The sequence below is a fragment of the Cornus florida genome, unplaced genomic scaffold (genome assembly GCF_030987335.1).
Source record: "Cornus florida cultivar Cherokee Brave unplaced genomic scaffold, ASM3098733v1 CherokeeBrave_3.0.0_Hap2_Chr01, whole genome shotgun sequence".
NCBI lineage: Eukaryota > Viridiplantae > Streptophyta > Magnoliopsida > Cornales > Cornaceae > Cornus > Cornus florida.
The window spans coordinates 9644765-9663823 of NW_026775571.1; the positions used below are offsets into that span (position 1 = coordinate 9644765).

At 33.9% G+C, this 19059-nt stretch overlaps 1 protein-coding gene and 1 long non-coding RNA gene across 2 annotated transcripts; one reads left to right on the forward strand and one right to left on the reverse strand.

Annotated features, from left to right (window-relative positions):
* Positions 1-916: 916 nt before the first annotated feature.
* On the forward strand, positions 917-9671 carry LOC132286229 (alkaline/neutral invertase A, mitochondrial-like). The gene is made up of 6 exons (XM_059788536.1): positions 917-1997; positions 3545-3710; positions 3938-4149; positions 8033-8526; positions 8626-8674; positions 8942-9671. The coding sequence occupies exons 1-6, from the start codon at positions 1203-1205 to the stop codon at positions 9263-9265; spliced, it is 2040 nt and encodes a 679-aa protein (XP_059644519.1). The 5' UTR covers positions 917-1202; the 3' UTR covers positions 9266-9671.
* Positions 9672-13748: 4077 nt separating this feature from the next.
* Positions 13749-15084, reverse strand: LOC132286295 (uncharacterized). Its single transcript, XR_009472749.1, has 2 exons — positions 14986-15084; positions 13749-14538 (listed from the first exon to the last, which is right to left on the reverse strand). It is a non-coding gene; the product is annotated as an uncharacterized LOC132286295 (long non-coding RNA).
* Between the last annotated feature and the right edge of the window lie 3975 nt (positions 15085-19059).

Here is a 19059-nt window from a genome sequence, read left to right on the forward strand (position 1 = left end):
ATCTGATACTTTCAATAAACAAGCACGAAATGACGATTGTACCCTCCCTTTCTATTTTCTCAACCTGCCTTTAATTTAAACCTGTACTCCATATATCAATAAAAAGAGCAACTTACTAATTAAATTCATGTGATTGACGTAAACCCACTGCAGTGATGTTTTACTTGTCTTGGTCAGAGATAATTTGGCGACAAATGCTACTATGAGGTTTTTAATTGGTTAAAATTTCGTTCAAAAATTTATATGTAGTATATTAAACGAGTTCGTTAAAGTTAATAATATAATTTAGACATAAAAAAAAAGAATATAAAAATATTATTAATGAATTTTTGAATAAAATTTAAACTATATAATCATCGTTTAATCCTCCTTCAAGTAATTTAGTTCGTGCCTCAATATTTGTACATAATCACGACAAAAAGAGATGAACTCGTGAGAAATCTAAGGAGGGAAATCTCATTTATTTAATTTTAATTATAAGACACTGATTTAATACTCTTAAATGGACAATTCCGTATTAATTTTATTTATACAAAACATTAAAAATTAAAAATTATATATATATATATATATATATATATATATATATATATATATATAATCTTTGTTATTATTTTGCATAAATGGTTTGTTCTCAAATTCAAAATTTATTGTCTAATATATATCTTGCCTATGCAAGACATCTGAAAAAAACCAATCGTTCTTTAAAAAAAGAAAAAGAAAAAGGTTGTTCCAAAACTCAATCCTTTATCACCAAGTAATGACTTTTGTAAATCCAACTTTGTACCCTTAATGTGCAAGGGCACTACAGTAAATTGACACTTGAAAGCTCACATTTCCACGTCTACCCTTCCTCGATTCAGCGAATTTTCAACTTGCATCGCCTATATAAACCAACCCCAACTGCAAACTCCAAGCCTCGCAAAAATCTATCTTCTTCAGACATTTTCTCCCTCATTCAAACCACTTAACGTCTCTAAAACTGTAAGTAAGCTTTTTACTTTCATTTTCTCTTTATTTATATTTGCTTTAAGTTGTATCTATATCTATATCCTCTGTTAATTCTTTTTTTCAAGATTAACAGATCTGTATATATATTATATACACAATATATATAGATACATTCTTCTCAATCCATAGGTGGTATACATACACACACACACATATATATATATAATAAATAATTTGAATTTCATCAAAGAATGAATACCAGCAGTTGTATTGGTATCAGCACGATGAAGCCTTGTTGTAGAATCTTGATTGGTTGTAGAAATTCATCCATGTTCGGGTTTCCATTTCCCAAATGTTATCATTCCGTTGTTGATAATTGGTCGAAATCTCCGTCTAAATTAAACAATAATCGTCAATTTCACTGTTGTAACAATAGAATTTTAGGGTTTAGGCGTGTGATTGGTCCGGATCGGGCAGCTTTTTGTGGTTCCGATTCAAATTGGGGTCAGTCTATTGTTTTTACTAGTTGTAGTGCTAATAAACGTAGGTCTGTTTTAGTTAATGTGGCGTCGGATTTTCGGAATCATTCGACGTCCGTTGAAGCTCATATTAATGAGAAGGGCTTCGAGAGGATTTACGTTCAAGGCGGGTTGAATGTGAAGCCTCTGGTGATTGAGAGGATAGAGAGAGGTCCTGATGTAGGGAAAGAAGAAGAAGAAGAAGAAGAAAAAAAGCCCAGGTTAGAAAATAATGGTTCAAATGTTAATATAGATACTTTAAAGGGTTTGAATGGGGTCAAGGTTTTGACCTGTGAGAGAGAGGTGTCTGAAATTGAAAAAGAGGCGTGGAAGTTGCTTCGAGATTCAGTTGTGAATTATTGTGGAAATCCAGTGGGCACCCTTGCAGCTAAAGATCCAGCTGATACGCAACCATTAAACTATGATCAGGTTTTCATTCGTGACTTTATCCCGTCAGCACTCGCATTCTTACTCAATGGAGAAGGGGAGATTGTCAAGAATTTTCTGCTTCACACATTGCAGTTACAGGTAATTTATGATTTTCTTTGGTGCTGTTTGATAAAATTTAAAATTAAGTATGGAATATTTTAAGTACTCAATTTTAAGCGCTGAATATTTTAATCTGTAAACTTGTTTGATATTGTATTAATTTTAAGCATTGAATTCATTGTTAATGCAAAAGCTGAAATCTGAATGTTGTTCTTCTACACATAATATTATTATAAAAGATACTATATTAAAACATAAACACATATATAAAATAATGAATTTCACCAAAGAAATATCAATTTAACAGTGGATATTAATGTCAAAACTGATCATAAAAATTTCAAAATCAACATATAAAATGAATAACTTATGAAAATGAAATATTTATGAGAAGGAGATTAAAATTCACGCACAAATTATTCAATTTTTTTTTATTTATATTGTAGATTTGCATCATAACAATGGTGTGAGGGTTTCATTGTATGAATGTCGATTATAAACCTGAGTAAACTATGCAGTATATATGTACATATATTTATTTATTTATATTTTGTTGAATATTATTTATATTTACATTATTTGAGAAGAAAAGTGCAACGAAACATTTGAGAAATTAAAGTAAACTAAAAGTAAAAATCCATCAGAAGGGAATAGAAATGCAAAGTGGAAATAGAAAGTCCATCAATTCGTTTAATTTTAAGAGTAACATCAATACGTTTAATTTCAAAAGTAGAACAAGTAATGGACAACCTAAAAATATAATATTTGTGGGTAACATTGTCATTGACAAAATATTTTAAAACCTAAAATCACCATTTTATGTGATAAGCATTAGGCAAGGTCATTTTGGCCTGTTTTAAGTTAGTGCCTAATATTTTAAATAGTAACCTAAATGTTATCAAACACACTGAATAGCGATATCAAACAGTCCCTTAGTCTCCTCTCTTTTTCCATTTCAACTTTGATTTTTCTTGTAATGAATATGGTATATTAGATTGTCTTTAACATAGCATGTATATGATTACTAGATTTTTTTTTTTTGTATACCGGCTGGCATTTTGCAAATTATTTGTGCATACAAATGATATATCAAACACCATAAAATGATTGTTCATATCGTTTTATCTTTTCAAAAATAAAAATATGGTGCATCTCATATATATGCAAGGTATACAAATGTTATTGTCAAGGAATAGAACATATCTGCCAAATTCTGCAGCAACAACAACAACAACAACAAAAAAAAAAATCTTTTGACATGGGTTAGGACTCAACAATCAAAAAGAGAAAATAAAGAATCAAAAGAAGAATTTGCAACCTATGCACTAGAAGCTCCACCCTGCAAACATCTATCTATTCCTTCCGTCTCTGATACAATATTTGCAGAAATCTTTCACTCCCCTATTGCAGTAAAAGAGATTTTATTGCTCTTACCACATACTGTGATGATATATCGTGGCATAGTAATGAATCTGTTTTCATAGGGTATGTGGTAAAAATAGCTTGCGCAATGTAGTTTTTGTGTGGGCTTCAGCATTATATAACTTATAGTTTAAACTAAAATCGTTTTCCTATATATTTCCTAGAGTTGGGAGAAGACTGTGGACTGCTACAGCCCTGGGCAAGGGTTGATGCCGGCAAGTTTTAAAGTTAGAACTGTGCCTCTTGATGGAAGTGATGAAGCGTCCGAGGAAGTTTTGGACCCAGATTTTGGTGAATCAGCCATCGGGCGTGTTGCACCTGTTGATTCTGGTTAGATATAACTTTCTGAACTATAAACTCTTTTTGACTAACAGATTTTTGCACATAAATTTACTTGGCAATTTATTCATGTTGTTCCACAAGTGCTGCATATAGACCATCACTCTGTGCTTCTTATCAATTATAAAGTGACATTATTTTGATCTGTTATGTAACAATTGGATAGTGACACAGCAACTGACATCTGACGCACTATTTCTGGTGTTACTTCTTGACAGGGTTGTGGTGGATCATTTTGTTGAGAGCTTATGGAAAGATCACGGGTGACTATGGACTGCAACAGAGGGTGGATGTGCAAACAGGCATAAGTTTGGTTCTCAAATTGTGTTTGACTGATGGGTTTGACATGTTTCCTACACTGTTAGTGACTGATGGTTCCTGTATGATTGATAGACGGATGGGTATCCATGGCCACCCTCTTGAAATCCAAGTAAGTTTCAATATACCAATTGGAGCTCTAGAAATTTTCTTTTGTTTATACGAGATTTCTGCTGGATTTTGTTTTTAATATGTCCCAGTGATTGCAAGTTGAAGTACTTTATATTCAAAGGTTGCCTTTGTTACATGGCATCCCGGGTCACTAATAACTTGGCAGTATGGCTGTTCTTTATTATTTAGTGTTCGCCTGCACAATTGTCTTCATTCTTAGGCTAGCCACCTCGAGAGAATAACTAGTAAGCTTGCATATAGTATATACTTCGTAGTGAATCGATAGGCCTGGCATAAAAATTGGATCAGATGGTTGGTTAGGGGAGTGACAACCGCTTTCTAGTTATGGCCCTTAATTCCTCTGTCATTTGCCATTAGTGAATTAATCAAACACCTTCTAACAGCCAGGTTTGGCTCTTCTTGCTGCTATTGCTGCCACACTGCTTGTCAGCTACTTTGCGCATCTGCTACTGCAGAGGGGTGGACCTAGAAACTTCATTTGGAGGGGCCAAACTGTTTATATAATTTTTTTTTAATAAAAAGTAATATATTTCTTGTTTGATTATTTATGAACATAAGAAAACTATAAATAAGTGATATATTTTTCATTAAGTGCATAAAATGAGAAGAAAAAAAGGTATATTTTTGTTTTCTGATATTTCCCTCCAAATGTTGGCTTCCAAAAGTAATGCTTAAAAGAGTCAAGTTTAAGGTTCTCTATGAACATTGAGGAAACATGTTAATTTAATGTTTTCAAAGCTCACATTTTATCGAAAGACAATATTATTAGAGCACAAAATTTTGGGCAACCACGCATTGTTTAATTATACAAGTTCACTATATATATAGGAAACCCATATTCTCTAGGTCAATATATATAAAATATCTTAGTAGGTGTGCCCTTGACTGCAACTTGAAACTTGAAAGACCAAATACTGAAAACAAAAAATGTAACCTCCAATTATGTGTAACAACATTCTACACACCATGAGAAGATCCTTTCTGGAATTGGAACTTGCAGATGAGTTGTTTCCTTTTTGTTTCTTCAGTATAGTTTATTCCCTATTAAAAGGGGAATTGGTGGGGAATCCTAGGAATATCATTGGAACTCATGTCATATATCAAAAGTAAACAAATGCAACCCTATATGTGAGGCTCAATGTTTTAGTAAGAAATCTTGATGGCAGTAACCCTAGTTTTCTCTTAAGGGAGGTGACACCAAAGCCTTTGTTATTGTTTCTTATGCAATCAAAATTTGGCATTAACTATATTTGTTGGTGACGTCTATGTCATTTCAGGATACTATCGCCAAGATTCACTCATAGTAGGAGATTCTATTTAGTTTGGTAATGAAAATTTCTCAGTTAATTGAAGGGGGTAAAGCACTGTCAAAAGCATACAGTGCTTCGATTATATTATTCACCAATGATTTACTCCTTTAACTTGCACTTCTATTCTCTTTGACACTCTCCCCATTCCTTGGTACCTATGTTTTACTTTAAAATTCAAATGTATATTGCAAACTTTTAGTAAAAATGCACCAAGAATATACTTATTATTATGTTGTGCTGTTGAGATGCCTCTATGGCCTCTGAAACTTAGAATTGCAAAATGCTAAAAGGACAGATGTCTATGAATATAGATAGACATCTACGCCTTAGTGTTTTGGCTAAAGAATATAGAGCAAGTATTTTCAGGAAAAGGGTAAGATTTCTATTATCCCATCACAGATGTCTATGAGCAAATAACTATTTCCATGTATCTTTTCTGAAAATGACTTGACTGACATCTAGGATTTTCAGGACAGACGTCCGTGTCTATGTGATTTTAGAAAAGACAGAAAGAGAGAATTTCCATGAACAGGATAGACAAACGCCTATTGATTATAGATAGGCGTCTATGAATTTACTCTGTATATCCAAACCCTAATTGGAATGACTCACATACGTCTATTGTCTCTAGTATAGAAGTCTATGTCTTCATGTTTTCAGAATATACTGAGAAGACATATTTGGGCTCAAAGTCTCATGGACGTTTATGTCTATGGTACATAGACAGACGTCGATAGTTGGATGAGATTTTCAAAATGAAATATGCAAACACGTCCTCAGAGAGTAAGACAATCATATTTCTCAATGAGGCCTTTTGGGGGAGCATCCAAGAATTGAGGAAACATTTGAAATATTTTGAAAAGTTTAGCTCATTCATTCTCATTATTTGAAAGTTAGAGAAAGCTTTAGATTTCTATTATCTCATTTATATTCTATAGAGAGATCATTGATAGAGTTGTGATATACATTTGATAATCTTTCACATGTATCCATATTCATCTAGAGTTGAGCTTTCTATCTACTGCTTTAGAAAGAGAGCTTTGATTGTATACATTCATCCTTTGAAGAGGATATCTCTTGTACTCAAACTTGCCATATATTTGAGACTGTTGTAAAAGGGTTGGTGTGTAAGTGAAGTGTTCCCTTAGCAAAGGAGAGACAAGCTTGTGAAGCTTTGTAAGGGTTTGCTCTTCACCCATGAAGGAGAGCCTGACATTGGAGGTTTGGAAATCTTGAGAGAGGTGCTCTTGAGTCATGGACGTAGGCACGAGAGGCATTACCATGGAAAATCGCTCGTCCCCCCCACCCCCACTACCCATGAAGGAGAACCTGACAATGGAGGTTTGGAAATCTTGAGAGAGGTGCTCTTGAGTCATGGACGTAGGCACGAGAGGCATTACCACAGAAAATTGCTTGTCCCCCCCCCCCTTTGGGCAAAAAATATTTTTCTCATGATTTATTGCCTACAAGCATGGATAGAATATTAATAACAAAAACACAAATTTAGAGAAAGAGAAAAAAAAATAAAAAAAATATAAAATCGAACTGTTGATAGGATTCTAGCTTTTTTATTTCCATTTTATCGAGATGCAGCTTTCAAAATTTTGCATTGTTATGATCTGTTTGTTTTCTATAATTTTTGCATTATAACATTCTAAAGCTTATAAGAAAGATATTTGTTTGGATTAGTGTTTTGATCGACCATGTAAAGCATACATTTGTGCAAGGCTTTATGATCTTTGGCATCTTGGTGTAGATGAAGAAACAATGTTTTTAATCATTACAAGGGCAAATAACACTCATGTTACTAAAGGTTATTGCACTATCACTTTGTTTGAGTTATTGAAGTCCAGTGCAGTCATTGTAATAAGTTATTTCATGGAAACACTTGGTTATCTGTGAGTATATTTGGACCTTTTTCTGTATGATGGAACCTATAGTTTTGCTGTGGTCATTTTGTTGGCTTGGGTTTTGGCCTGATTTTTATCAGCTCAAATAGTAATAGATTGGATGATGTTATAATCATCCAATAAAGTAATATTAAAGCACTATTAGCTCTACTTTCCAAAATTTTCAAATAACTCAAGTCACAGACTTCAGTGAAGTTTGCATTGCCAACTTTGCAATAGTGATAAGTTATATCACCCCCTTTCTTCTATCTAGGATCATCTGGTTCCAGGAGTTAAAATGCAAAGAGTTTTAGGGATATTTTACTTCATCTCTGTTGAGGACATGCAAGGGAAGTGTCTAGGTTGGAAACCAAGTAGAGATTTTTTTTTTGGTTGTAAATTTGACTCCCATTGATTTCTTGGAAGCGTATTGAGGAATTTAGTGCAAGTCTTTCCTCATGACCCTTTCTGCCAAAAAGTAAAAGAAAAAATAAAAATGAATAAATAAATAGAACACATGCAGAGTTATATATTCTGTTTTCAGTATTCGGCAGGCTTCTGTATTCAATGTTTAACAACCATACTACTGTTTCCTCATGCATCTAATTTCAGTCTTCTCCCCTCATACCTAGTCTATCTTTTGCTCTAACTATTTGATTTACAGGCTTTGTTCTACTCGGCTCTACGTTGCTCCCGTGAGATGCTCATTGTCAATGATGGAACCAAGAATTTAGTGGCAGCCATCAATAACCGACTTAGTGCACTCTCATTTCATATCAGGGAGTACTATTGGGTAGACATGAAGAAAATCAATGAGATATATCGCTACAAAACAGAGGAATACTCCACAGATGCCATCAACAAGTTTAACATCTACCCAGATCAAATTCCTTCTTGGCTAGTGGACTGGATTCCTGAGGAAGGTGGTTATCTCATGGGAAATCTACAACCCGCACACATGGACTTTAGGTTTTTCACTTTAGGAAATCTTTGGGCCATTATATCTTCACTGGGTACTACCAAACAGAATGAGGGAATTTTAAATTTGATTGAAGCAAAATGGGATGATTTTGTGGCTCAGATGCCTCTTAAGATATGTTACCCTGCTTTGGAGTATGAAGAATGGCGTATAATCACCGGCAGTGACCCGAAGAATACGTATGGCCCTTCTAGAATTTTTTGTGAATTTCTTGCCTTTCAATAATTTTTGGAGAGCTTAGCTACTGCATTTCACTGAATATGTCTGCTTACTCGCAGCCCATGGTCATATCATAATGGAGGATCCTGGCCAACTTTGCTTTGGCAGGTACAATAATGTTCTGATTTCGTTTATCTTATAAATCTTTTGTTACAGCTTGTAGGATGACTAGTGAGTCAACAGTTTTGAACTTCTCTCACCTTTGTTGCCATTGGCATCTTCTAATAATTTTTTTCTTTCTTGGGAATTGCAATGGTGTCTGTCTAGAAGCAATTAGTGAGTATGGTTTAGTCATGTCATGACAATGGATTTTTGTCGGATCATAGTGATATGTATTTTTCCAACTCTTAACACCGTTGCTGCTTGATATTTCAGTTCACATTAGCCTGCATTAAGTTGAAGAGGCCAGAACTAGCAAGAAAGGCCATCGCATTGGCCGAGAAGAGGCTTTCAGTGGATCAGTGGCCTGAATATTATGACACGCGAAATGGAAGATTTATAGGGAAGCAATCTCGACTGTATCAAACATGGACAATTGCAGGGTTCCTGACCTCAAAGATGCTGCTGGAAAACCCGGAGATGGCATCCTTCTTGTTCTGGGAAGAGGATTACGAGCTCCTTGAAATTTGTGTCTGTGCGCTTAGCAAAACCGGTCGGAAGAAATGCTCACGTGGTTCTGCCAAGTCACATATTCTGTAGTGTTTACTAGCATAACAATCAGGTAAAAACATTAGAAAAAAAGAATAACATTTTCAGCCTGACACGAGCTGACTTATTTTTATACAAATAACGAACATGGTACTTTCCAAATTCTACACTGATGACCTAATTGTCACCCCCGACATAGTGCTGTGTATTTTCTAACAGCCTACATCAGTGTTAAATTACTTGATATTTGTTAAGGTAGTCACCTGATTTTTGTATTCAGAGGACAGATGTTTTGAAGAACCTCTAATCTATGTTATTGGTTTCTGACTGAACAGTCGCATGTATGTTTATAACTTATAAGAATCATAACAAAATTGTACTTATTCAGACATTTATATGAATTGGTGTAAATGTGTCGAATTTTTCAAAATTCTATGTTGCTTTGAGTTTTTCCTGAGGAGCGATTGTCTGGTGCATTGGTCTACTCTATTCATATGGGATTAAGGCAAAGGGTAATGATGATGATTGTCCTGTTCGTGCGAGGTTTGAGTTTGGAAGAAATTATTTTGTGTAATATAATACCATCGAAAGAGCACTAGGTGGGTGGCCTCATGCTGAGGTTTTTAAGTTTGTTAATTTTGTTTCATGATCATATCTAGACTGGTTAGTGGAGTAAATCTAGCATGCATGAATGAATTTGATTTTAATTATCATTGATAAGATTAAATTGGTAGGTATTTTTTTTTTTTTTTCCTAACAAACTCGGAGAAGGGGAACTCGAACACAAATACACCTCGGGGAGCAAGGTGCTTTATCAATTAGGTCACTGATTAAATTGGTAGTTGAGAAATGTAATTATAGAATAAGGTATTTTAGAAAGAAAAGGTGTTCTTATAGTGATTTTTCCCCAACTGACCTAACACCAACCCACTAATAAGGGTAAAAAGGCAAAACAAGAACAAAAGAAGCAGCCAGCCCTCAAACACAACCAAAATATTGAGTTTCAGTTGGTGGATGAGTCAAATTTGGGGTCTTAAATATTTTAATTATAACACTACAAGGTGGGTCGCTAGCAAAGCTGGAAAAAAATAAAGATGTTTGATTTGTTGGATTTGGGCCCAAAGATCTAGAGTTCTGGCTTATGCAGTATGAACTCTATAATAATGGTACATGGTCCATTTGATCCTGCAAGTTATGTCATGTAGGATGTGCAATGTATGTATTTATACTTGGATGCCATAAGAAAATATTGTGAAAAACCAAAAGGGATTGCGTGTTTGTATATATATATATATATATATATATATATGTATGGTTATTATTAGGATATACAGTCGTGATACAACGTTTGAAAGTTGGACGCATTCGACTGTGAGTACGGATTATGTCATCCTCCATTTACACAAAATAGCTGCAGATATCGTGATAACGTCATCTCCCAATTATGTAAAACAATTGGTTACGCCTGGACGTTATTTCATTTTCTGATGACATATCACTCTTAACTTGTCCTCAAGATTCCATTGGAGTCTAAGGGCTTATTCGCATTTTGTTTTAATCCGAAACAAAACAAGTGTTTTGTTACAGAGTGTTTTGAATAGTAGTCGAAGGCATATTTGGTAACGATCATTTGTTACATGATTTTTGAAAGTAAAAACATGAAAATATATTTAGTAAAAAAGTTATGCACGTTTGAAAAATGTAATGGTTACTTTAAAAATATAATTTAAGAGTTTTTTTTTAAAAAAAATTACTGTTCATGGCTATAGTACCAAACGTTACATTGTGTAAACATATAAAAGCAATAAATTAGTGTTTTGATTTTTAGCCACTATTTACGAAACGTTTAAGCACTGTGCAAAACAAAATAATTTTTATTAAACTTTTTTTTTTTTACTATTCATTATTATAGTGCTGACAAAAATAGAAACACCAAAAACAAGACCCATACCAAACTAGCCCTAAGCAGCGTAAAATTTTGTTACCAAGACATTATTGAGAGAGGACATTGACAAGAGGCAGATGGCCAACTTTTTGAGAGGTCTTGAAAGCAATGATTTTGAGTAAAAGCAAAAGAGGCTAATGAAATGGCCATGTTTGCATGTTACCCAAAGATGGACTATCTCTGCAAACATGGACCCATTGTTGGAGGTCCCTAACACAAATAACTAGCTAAAATAGGGTATGAGGCACATCATGTGAGTGCTTCAGTTCAACCCTTGTGTGTGTTGTTCCTTCTAACACCAATAAGTAGAGAGAGAGAGAGAGAGAGAGAAAAGGGGGGAGGGGTAAATAACTAATTAGTCAAACAAAAGGCAAAGGCATTTATTTAGCTTTCCAATGCAAAGTTGTGGATATCATCATTATGTGCTTGAAGTCATGTCTCTCTCCAATCTCTTTGATACTCAATTGAGTCAATGCCCATAACTAACACCATTAGTCTAAGCAAAATAATTAGCATCAATTTTTCCTTGATCATTAAAGATGCTCATAATACCATGTGTTTAGTCATTTAAGATGATGATAATTGCAGGCCCTACCTGCAAAAATTGAATTTTTAATTTTTAAGAATAAATTTGATCGGAAAGAAAGTCAAGAACAATTAAGAATATATGTATATAAATTAGTGTTCAGCTGCTCAAATTGGTGGTTTGTGTAACAACCAATGCAATTTGATCTTATGGTTAAAATTGAATTCGTGGATGATTTTCTTTACACCACGGGAGCTATTGAACATAGTTGTATACATAATATATAAGCATAATAAAACTTGATGATATATATATATATGTATGTATTTGCTGATATGTTCCCAATGCAGTGTGGGCATCTCTGAACGAACAGTTGTTGTGTAAATTTTAATCAAAAGGACATAAAAATTCATAATCTGAATGATGATTCATCATTTTAGCTTGCAAGGCACCAAGTTCCAATTCCATTCAAAGCTTGAGAGTATATATATATATATATATCAATATATAATTTGCCACAGGCACATGCCACACATGCTTGGTGCACCTGGTCCTCCACCACTTGCCACGTGCCATGAATTTCCAAATTAGCAGTCAATTTTGCTAGGATGTTTGGTGATGGACTCAAACAATTAAATCTATCTATATATATATATATATATATATATAGATATATATATATTACTTTTCAAAAAAAAAAAGTTTAATTAAATTTTCTATAAATATCTTAATTAACATTAGTGTTTTAAATACAAAATGCAAAATGAAAAATGACAATATCATTACATGTCTATATAAAGGTCCATTAAATAGAGGCTTTGCTAATTTACAAAATCATTTAGGTATAATGTCTCATAAAACAACTATCAACATTTGTGTGTGTATATTTTTTAAAGAGTAGTGATAATTTGGGACTGCCATAGCCGTATATGACATAAGTTTATTAGATAGTCTTGTACCATTGATATTTGATGAGTCAATTCAATTCAAATTCTTGGATTGAAAAAAGTAGTCCCACCTGACTGTGTTATTATATTACAAATAAATTTGAACAACAACCTGAATTAAATTGGTGCATCAAATGTCAAATGGTTCAGGATTATCTAATAATTTATTAGCTCAGTGAGGCATCCCACTATTTTTTTTTGTTTTTACTATTTTACCTACTAATTTTACTCTTTTAAATTATATACCTAAAAATTTTTGAGTTTGCCCCGACTGAAAATAGAGAAAAATTCCTTTATTGCCCCTTTCACAACAATTTTTTTTTTTTTTTTTGATGTTAAAAATTGCCACCCACATACTTTTCTTAGTGTGTGTGTGCACACACACACATTTATATTCACACACTAGGAAAAAAAGAGAAAAAGAAAAAAGCAAAAGACATGCATGATTAGGGTTTTGACATTAGGTTACAATTTTCTTTAGAAATTGATTGATGGGTTTGTCCAAGCATATCAATTTGACAATTTCCATAGAAACAATATAAATGCTTTCATCTCATAGTATTTAATTATAATAAAAAACCACACTGATCAGCTTTCCTATATGCTTCTAATTGTCTCATACAGAAACAGTAAACAAGTTTTTCCTAGAAAAAGAAGAATAATAAAATAAAGTGGAATTATACAAGTCTCTCTCTCTGTCTCTCACACACACACACACACACACACACTTGGATTTCCTCTATCTAATCGCATTTATGAGCTGTGGAAAAAAAAAAAACACTTCTCTCCCTAGGGCAATCACCTTTCTACGGACAACTTTTGTGGTACAGATGAGCCTTTTCCTATGAGAGAGTCCAATAATACAGTTTAATATATATATATATATATATATATAAAAGATAGCTGTCACGAGGATAACACTCTCACAGATCTTGCAACAGTATTTATTCTCTTACTCACTCAGCCAACAACACATAAAACAACATATAAAACAACGAAACTGAACCTGTAAGAGCATATTTCTGCCCCATATAGCACCATTTGAAATCGATGGCCTAACAGAAGAAACACACACAAACACAAACACACACACACAAACAAACATTACAACTATACTTCAAAGAACATTAATATTTGATCATAAAGTTTATTACATGAATTAAATAAAAGGTTGGACCAAATTGAATTGAGATCTCCAATGCTTGTATGAACTTGAGAATTAAGGTATCCTAAATGCCCACCTTAATTGTATAAACAACTTAGTAAAACATTGTAATCTAGATGTTCACTAATAATAATTAAGGAGCTCGACCTTCGATAGATTTTTTCTTTATGCGTGACATAATTTATATAAGTGGCATCAAACTTTGAAAACCTACATCAAATTACGCGAAGGGATGTACTTTAAATCTAATCCGAATAGCTCAGGAGGGATAGACAAGGAAGGACAACATGAGTTGGGCGAAAACGAGGACACAAAATAACCAAACCCTAATCAGTAATTTCTGATGTAAGATTTTTAACAAAATAAAAAACGAGAACAGAAAACATAAAATTGGGTCTTACAAGGTCAAGAAAAGGTCTTACAAGGTCAAGAAGACAAGAAATAAAAAAAAAATAAAAGGCAACAAGTCAAAAAATAAAAAGAAAGAAAGAAAGAAAATGAAGAAGAGGTGGTTGAGGAGGAGATAGAAAAGCTCAGGTAGGATAGCACCCCATTAACAAGAACTAGCCACCACTACAGTGGAGCTTCCAATGCCAAATTGAAAGCCGCCGGTGATGTTTGATGGATCAACAACCATTTCTTCTAGCCCATGGCTTCCAATTTTTGAAGGTTTGGACACTCTGCTGGTGGTGGCGGTGGTGGTTGATGGATCCATATAGTTAATGGCTTGAAGGTCATGACCTGCACAAAAATTTAATACTATATGCATGAGATAAATATAAAGAGAATGAAAATGTTAATTAGTTCAAGAAAAAAAAAACCGAACTTATATATATATATATATATATAAATTGGTGATACCCTAAGCCTAAGATTATACTATATATGCACATAAGATAAAAATATAAAGAGAGTGACAAGATGTATTAATTCAAGAAAAAGCAACTTTAATACTTCTAGCTAGTTATCTATATATATATATATATATATATATATATATATATATATATATGCAAATTGTTATACTTAAACAAGTTAAAGATGTTCAAGGGAAAAAGTCGAACTAGTGCTCAATTGGGCAAAATAAGAAAACAGTGTGTCAATTGACTATATATATACATTTATATATATAAATACACACATACACAGAAAATAAAAGTTTGAATATGCCATATTAAGGTTTCATACCTGCTTGTAGAAGTTTCTGTCTATCTGCTTAGAAAGCTTTTCTCTCTCCCCATACAATTTAGAGAGAGAGAGAGAGAGAGAGAGAGGAATGGAAGGAATGAAGAAAGTTGAGGGATTGCTTGGGCTTATATGAAGGGGAGTGGGCTTGCCCTGATGGACCTTGATAGTGACTGGTCCAAGGCCCAAAAAGAATGTAAAAATGAAATCGAACCCTGTGACGTCATCACGTTCAACTGCCCTAAAAAGCTGCCCGTGCTGCCCGGCCGACCCAATCATCGCTCGTTCCCTTTGTTTATTTTTTACGTTGCGGTCCGTACGATGCCTGAGGTCCTAAATGGTCCTTGGATTGTCCAAGTGGCAGTGTCTGGTCCGTTGATGGAAATGGTCCAGTGAGCACGGGCGATTCACGGAGGCGGCATGTGTCTATGACCAATCGCTTCTTCTTCACCCACCCACTTTTATATATATATATATATATATATATATATATATATATATATTTCTTTTTTGGACTTACCTAAAATTTAAATGTTTGTTAATTGAATTTTATATTGTTTAACATTGTGAGCATCAAATATCGGAGAGGTTGCACCTTCTTCTAAGATGCCCTTTTTTAACATTTCTTAAAACACATTTAAGGACAACATAACAAATGCCCCCTCTATACCTTATGAGTTCATTTCTTAGGAGTATTCACACCCACATCTATGCGTCCATAGTCTGTTAAAAACGCTTTTTCTTACCATACATTATCATTCTTGTTTTCTGCCTTAACCATCTCAACCATGAACCCGTCTTGCCTTTCGTATCTGTTGGGGTAGTCAGCCAATCCATTTTGTTAAGGGCGCTGGGAAGAAAAGATAACTCATCTTGATGCTTACCCAAAGCGACTGTCGTAGCTGCTGTTATCGGAAGCGGTTTCGGAACCTTCCCCTTAGAGAATCTATATTCATCATATTAATGACTTCGTATTGCTTGCTTTCTATTCTTTAATTGCGAATAAGATCAAGATGGGCCAATTTCTCGTACTTGCTCAGTGTGCCCCCCTTTCGTCGAGTGCCCCACCCGGTTCACTGGGCTGTTGGCCTACCAAGCACTTGCCCGCTTTGTCTCGCCCCTATCTCGAAAAGTGGAACTTACGGCTCTAGATCGAGATAATGGCCTGTTACAATTGACGTCTTTATCGAACCCTATACGTGTTCATTTCTTGGTTTTTTATTGAGCTAAACAGACGAGGGATGACTCAATGGGAAATACTGAGAAAGAGGTAGAGAAAGTGGCTTAAAGGTCACTACAAGGGGCATAGAAGAGAAATGTTGAGGACAGCGGTGCCCATTCTTCAATGAGTAAGAAGTCTAGAAAAATAAAAACTTCTAATAATTGTGCATTTAGGAAGAACCAAAATGTTATATCTAAACTTGATATTCAGTATTCCAAAGTTTTACTTATAAATGTGAGAAAGTTAGTTTTCGTCACTTAGTTTTCGTCTTTACAAATTTTAGTGTCAAAACAGGTTAATCGATTTGTAATTTAATGTTTAATTTGAAAAACTGAACACAAGTGATGAACTCAACTTTAGTACTCATTAATCAAATTGGAATATCATTTAGATAGGGGGTAGAGCCAGAATTTTATTTCAGAGGGGGCACAATGCACTTGTTAAAATTTTTTTTTAATAAACATGACAAATAGGAAGTATAATTTTTTTAAATCAAAAAGACAAATAAGAAAAAAATAGTTGTAAAATAATATGCTAAATAAATATTGTAAAAAATATAGTTACAAATATAAGAATCAAAATATTAATTAATAATATTTTAATTAAAAACAATCACAAATGTCATCGATAAAAGAAATAAGTTTAAAAAAATAGAAAAATACATAATTATACATAAGTGAAAAAAGATTTTTTTTTGAAAAAGGAAACAAAAATTAGAAAAGGAAAAATATATTGTATACTTGAAGAAGGGATATATATGTAACTTTTTTTTTTTTTTTTCAAAAGGAAATTAGAAGAATTTGAAAATTTGAGAGGGGGCACTATTTAAAATTACCATGTAAGTATATATATATACCAAAAATATGTACCTATATATAGTAAATTGAAGCAAAGTGAGGGGGCACGTGCCCTCTCTGAGCCTTAATTGGCTCCGCCCCTGCATGTAGAGGAGGTTAGTGAGTATGTGAGTACAATTGTTATTTATTTGTTATTTGAATGTTTTCAAGAGTCAAAATATGTTCCTGGAACTTGAGTTGAGTGGCCTTTGAATTAATATTGTTGGCATGAGCTGTATTTCCTAATATATTTATGTAAATTCTCCTAAATTGATTTGGTAATTACTTAAGATAGTTACTGATATATTGTAATTTATGTTTCAGGATTCTTTACTTTAGGAAGTTTTTTCCTATATTTTGTAAATTAGTTTAGAATATATTATTACTATATCGTGTAATATATTCTAATCATGTATAGGTTTATCAAATAGGGTTTAGGTTTCTTTCTCTAACTTGTCACCTGTATAAACCCATGTGTATCTCATATCTCATACATAAATACAATATACAGTATCTCTCTTTTTATATTTAACACAATATTAGAGCAACTCTAAGAAATTTTTTTTTTTTTTTTTCTCTTCTTCTTTGTATTACATATTCCGAATATCGTATTTCAAAATTTATTCCTGTTGTTAGTCTAAATGGCGATTACTTCAGGCGCAACTACCGTACCAACCCCGACTCCGTCACCACAAATCATAGTCCACCAAGACAATTTTGCATTTCCAACTTGAATTATACTGGATGCGATTAATTACTCATTATGGTCTCAACTCATGGAGATGCGGATTGGTGTTCTTAACAAGGCTGGGTATCTCACCAGAGAAGTGAAAAAACCCGTCCTAGAGATCCGAAATTGGAGGCATGGATAACCGAAAATCATCGAGTTAAGAGTTAGCTCATTGACTCGATGATCACATAATTGATGTAGCGATTTATTCGTCTTCCCACGGCTAAAGAAATATGGGAGGCGGTGTCTACAACTTTCTATGATGGCTCAGATGAAACATGTGTTTTTGAATTGAATTAGAGGTCTTTTTCTACCAAGCAGAATGGCTGCCCTCTGCGAACATAATGAATTTGTTGCTATTTTCTAAGAGATTGATCACATGACTATGTCATAAGCAGGAACAGTTGAAGGAGTGGTGCAATTGCACTTGACCATAGTGAGGCTTCAAGTTTATATTTTTCTAAGCAGAATTGACTCTGAGTTTGAACAGGTTTGTGGAGAAATCTTGCGAAAAGATTTAAATCTTGACCTTGAGAGTGCGTATGTATATGTCCGGAGAGAGTATCAGTAGAAGCAGACGATGGGAGGATCTCATCCAATCTTTGAGAGCTCGGTGATGATAGCCAACCAAACTCGACAAGGACCAGCATCGGGCCCTTCGAAAAATCAGAGTAATTAGGTTACTGGAAAATCTGGAGGGCAAATATGTACTCATTGTGGTGAATCGGGCCATTCAAAACAGCAATGCTATAAGATTATTGGCTATCCTGACTGATGGGAATTTATGAAGAAACCTCGGAAGAATATTAGAGGAAAAGCCACGGTGACTTCTACGGAAGAGGAACAGGTGTAACCAATGACAAATATTGTTCACCCAGGTATACTTGGTAAAGCTTCTGTACTCTTTTTTACTTTTAAGTAGTGCTTGGATTATTGATACAGGTGCATCCGATCATATGACTAGGGACTTTGGTTAGTTAAAATCTCTTAACCCTCCTTCTCAGTCAGTTATTTCCATAGCTAATGGTAGTACCTCTCCTATTACTGGGGAATGGTCTGTTACTTTGTCCGATTCTCTCATTTTAGATACTGTTGTTCCATCCCTTGAATATAACATTCTTTCTGTTAGCCAAATACCTCTACCCTTGCGTGCATTGTAACTTTTTGGCCTTCTTTTTATGTTTTTCAGGACATTCTAACACGGAAGATTCTTGGTTATGGTGTTAGACGGGGCAACCTTTATTATTTCGAGTTGATGGAAAAAGGGGGGTCAAAGTTCAGTCAAGCGA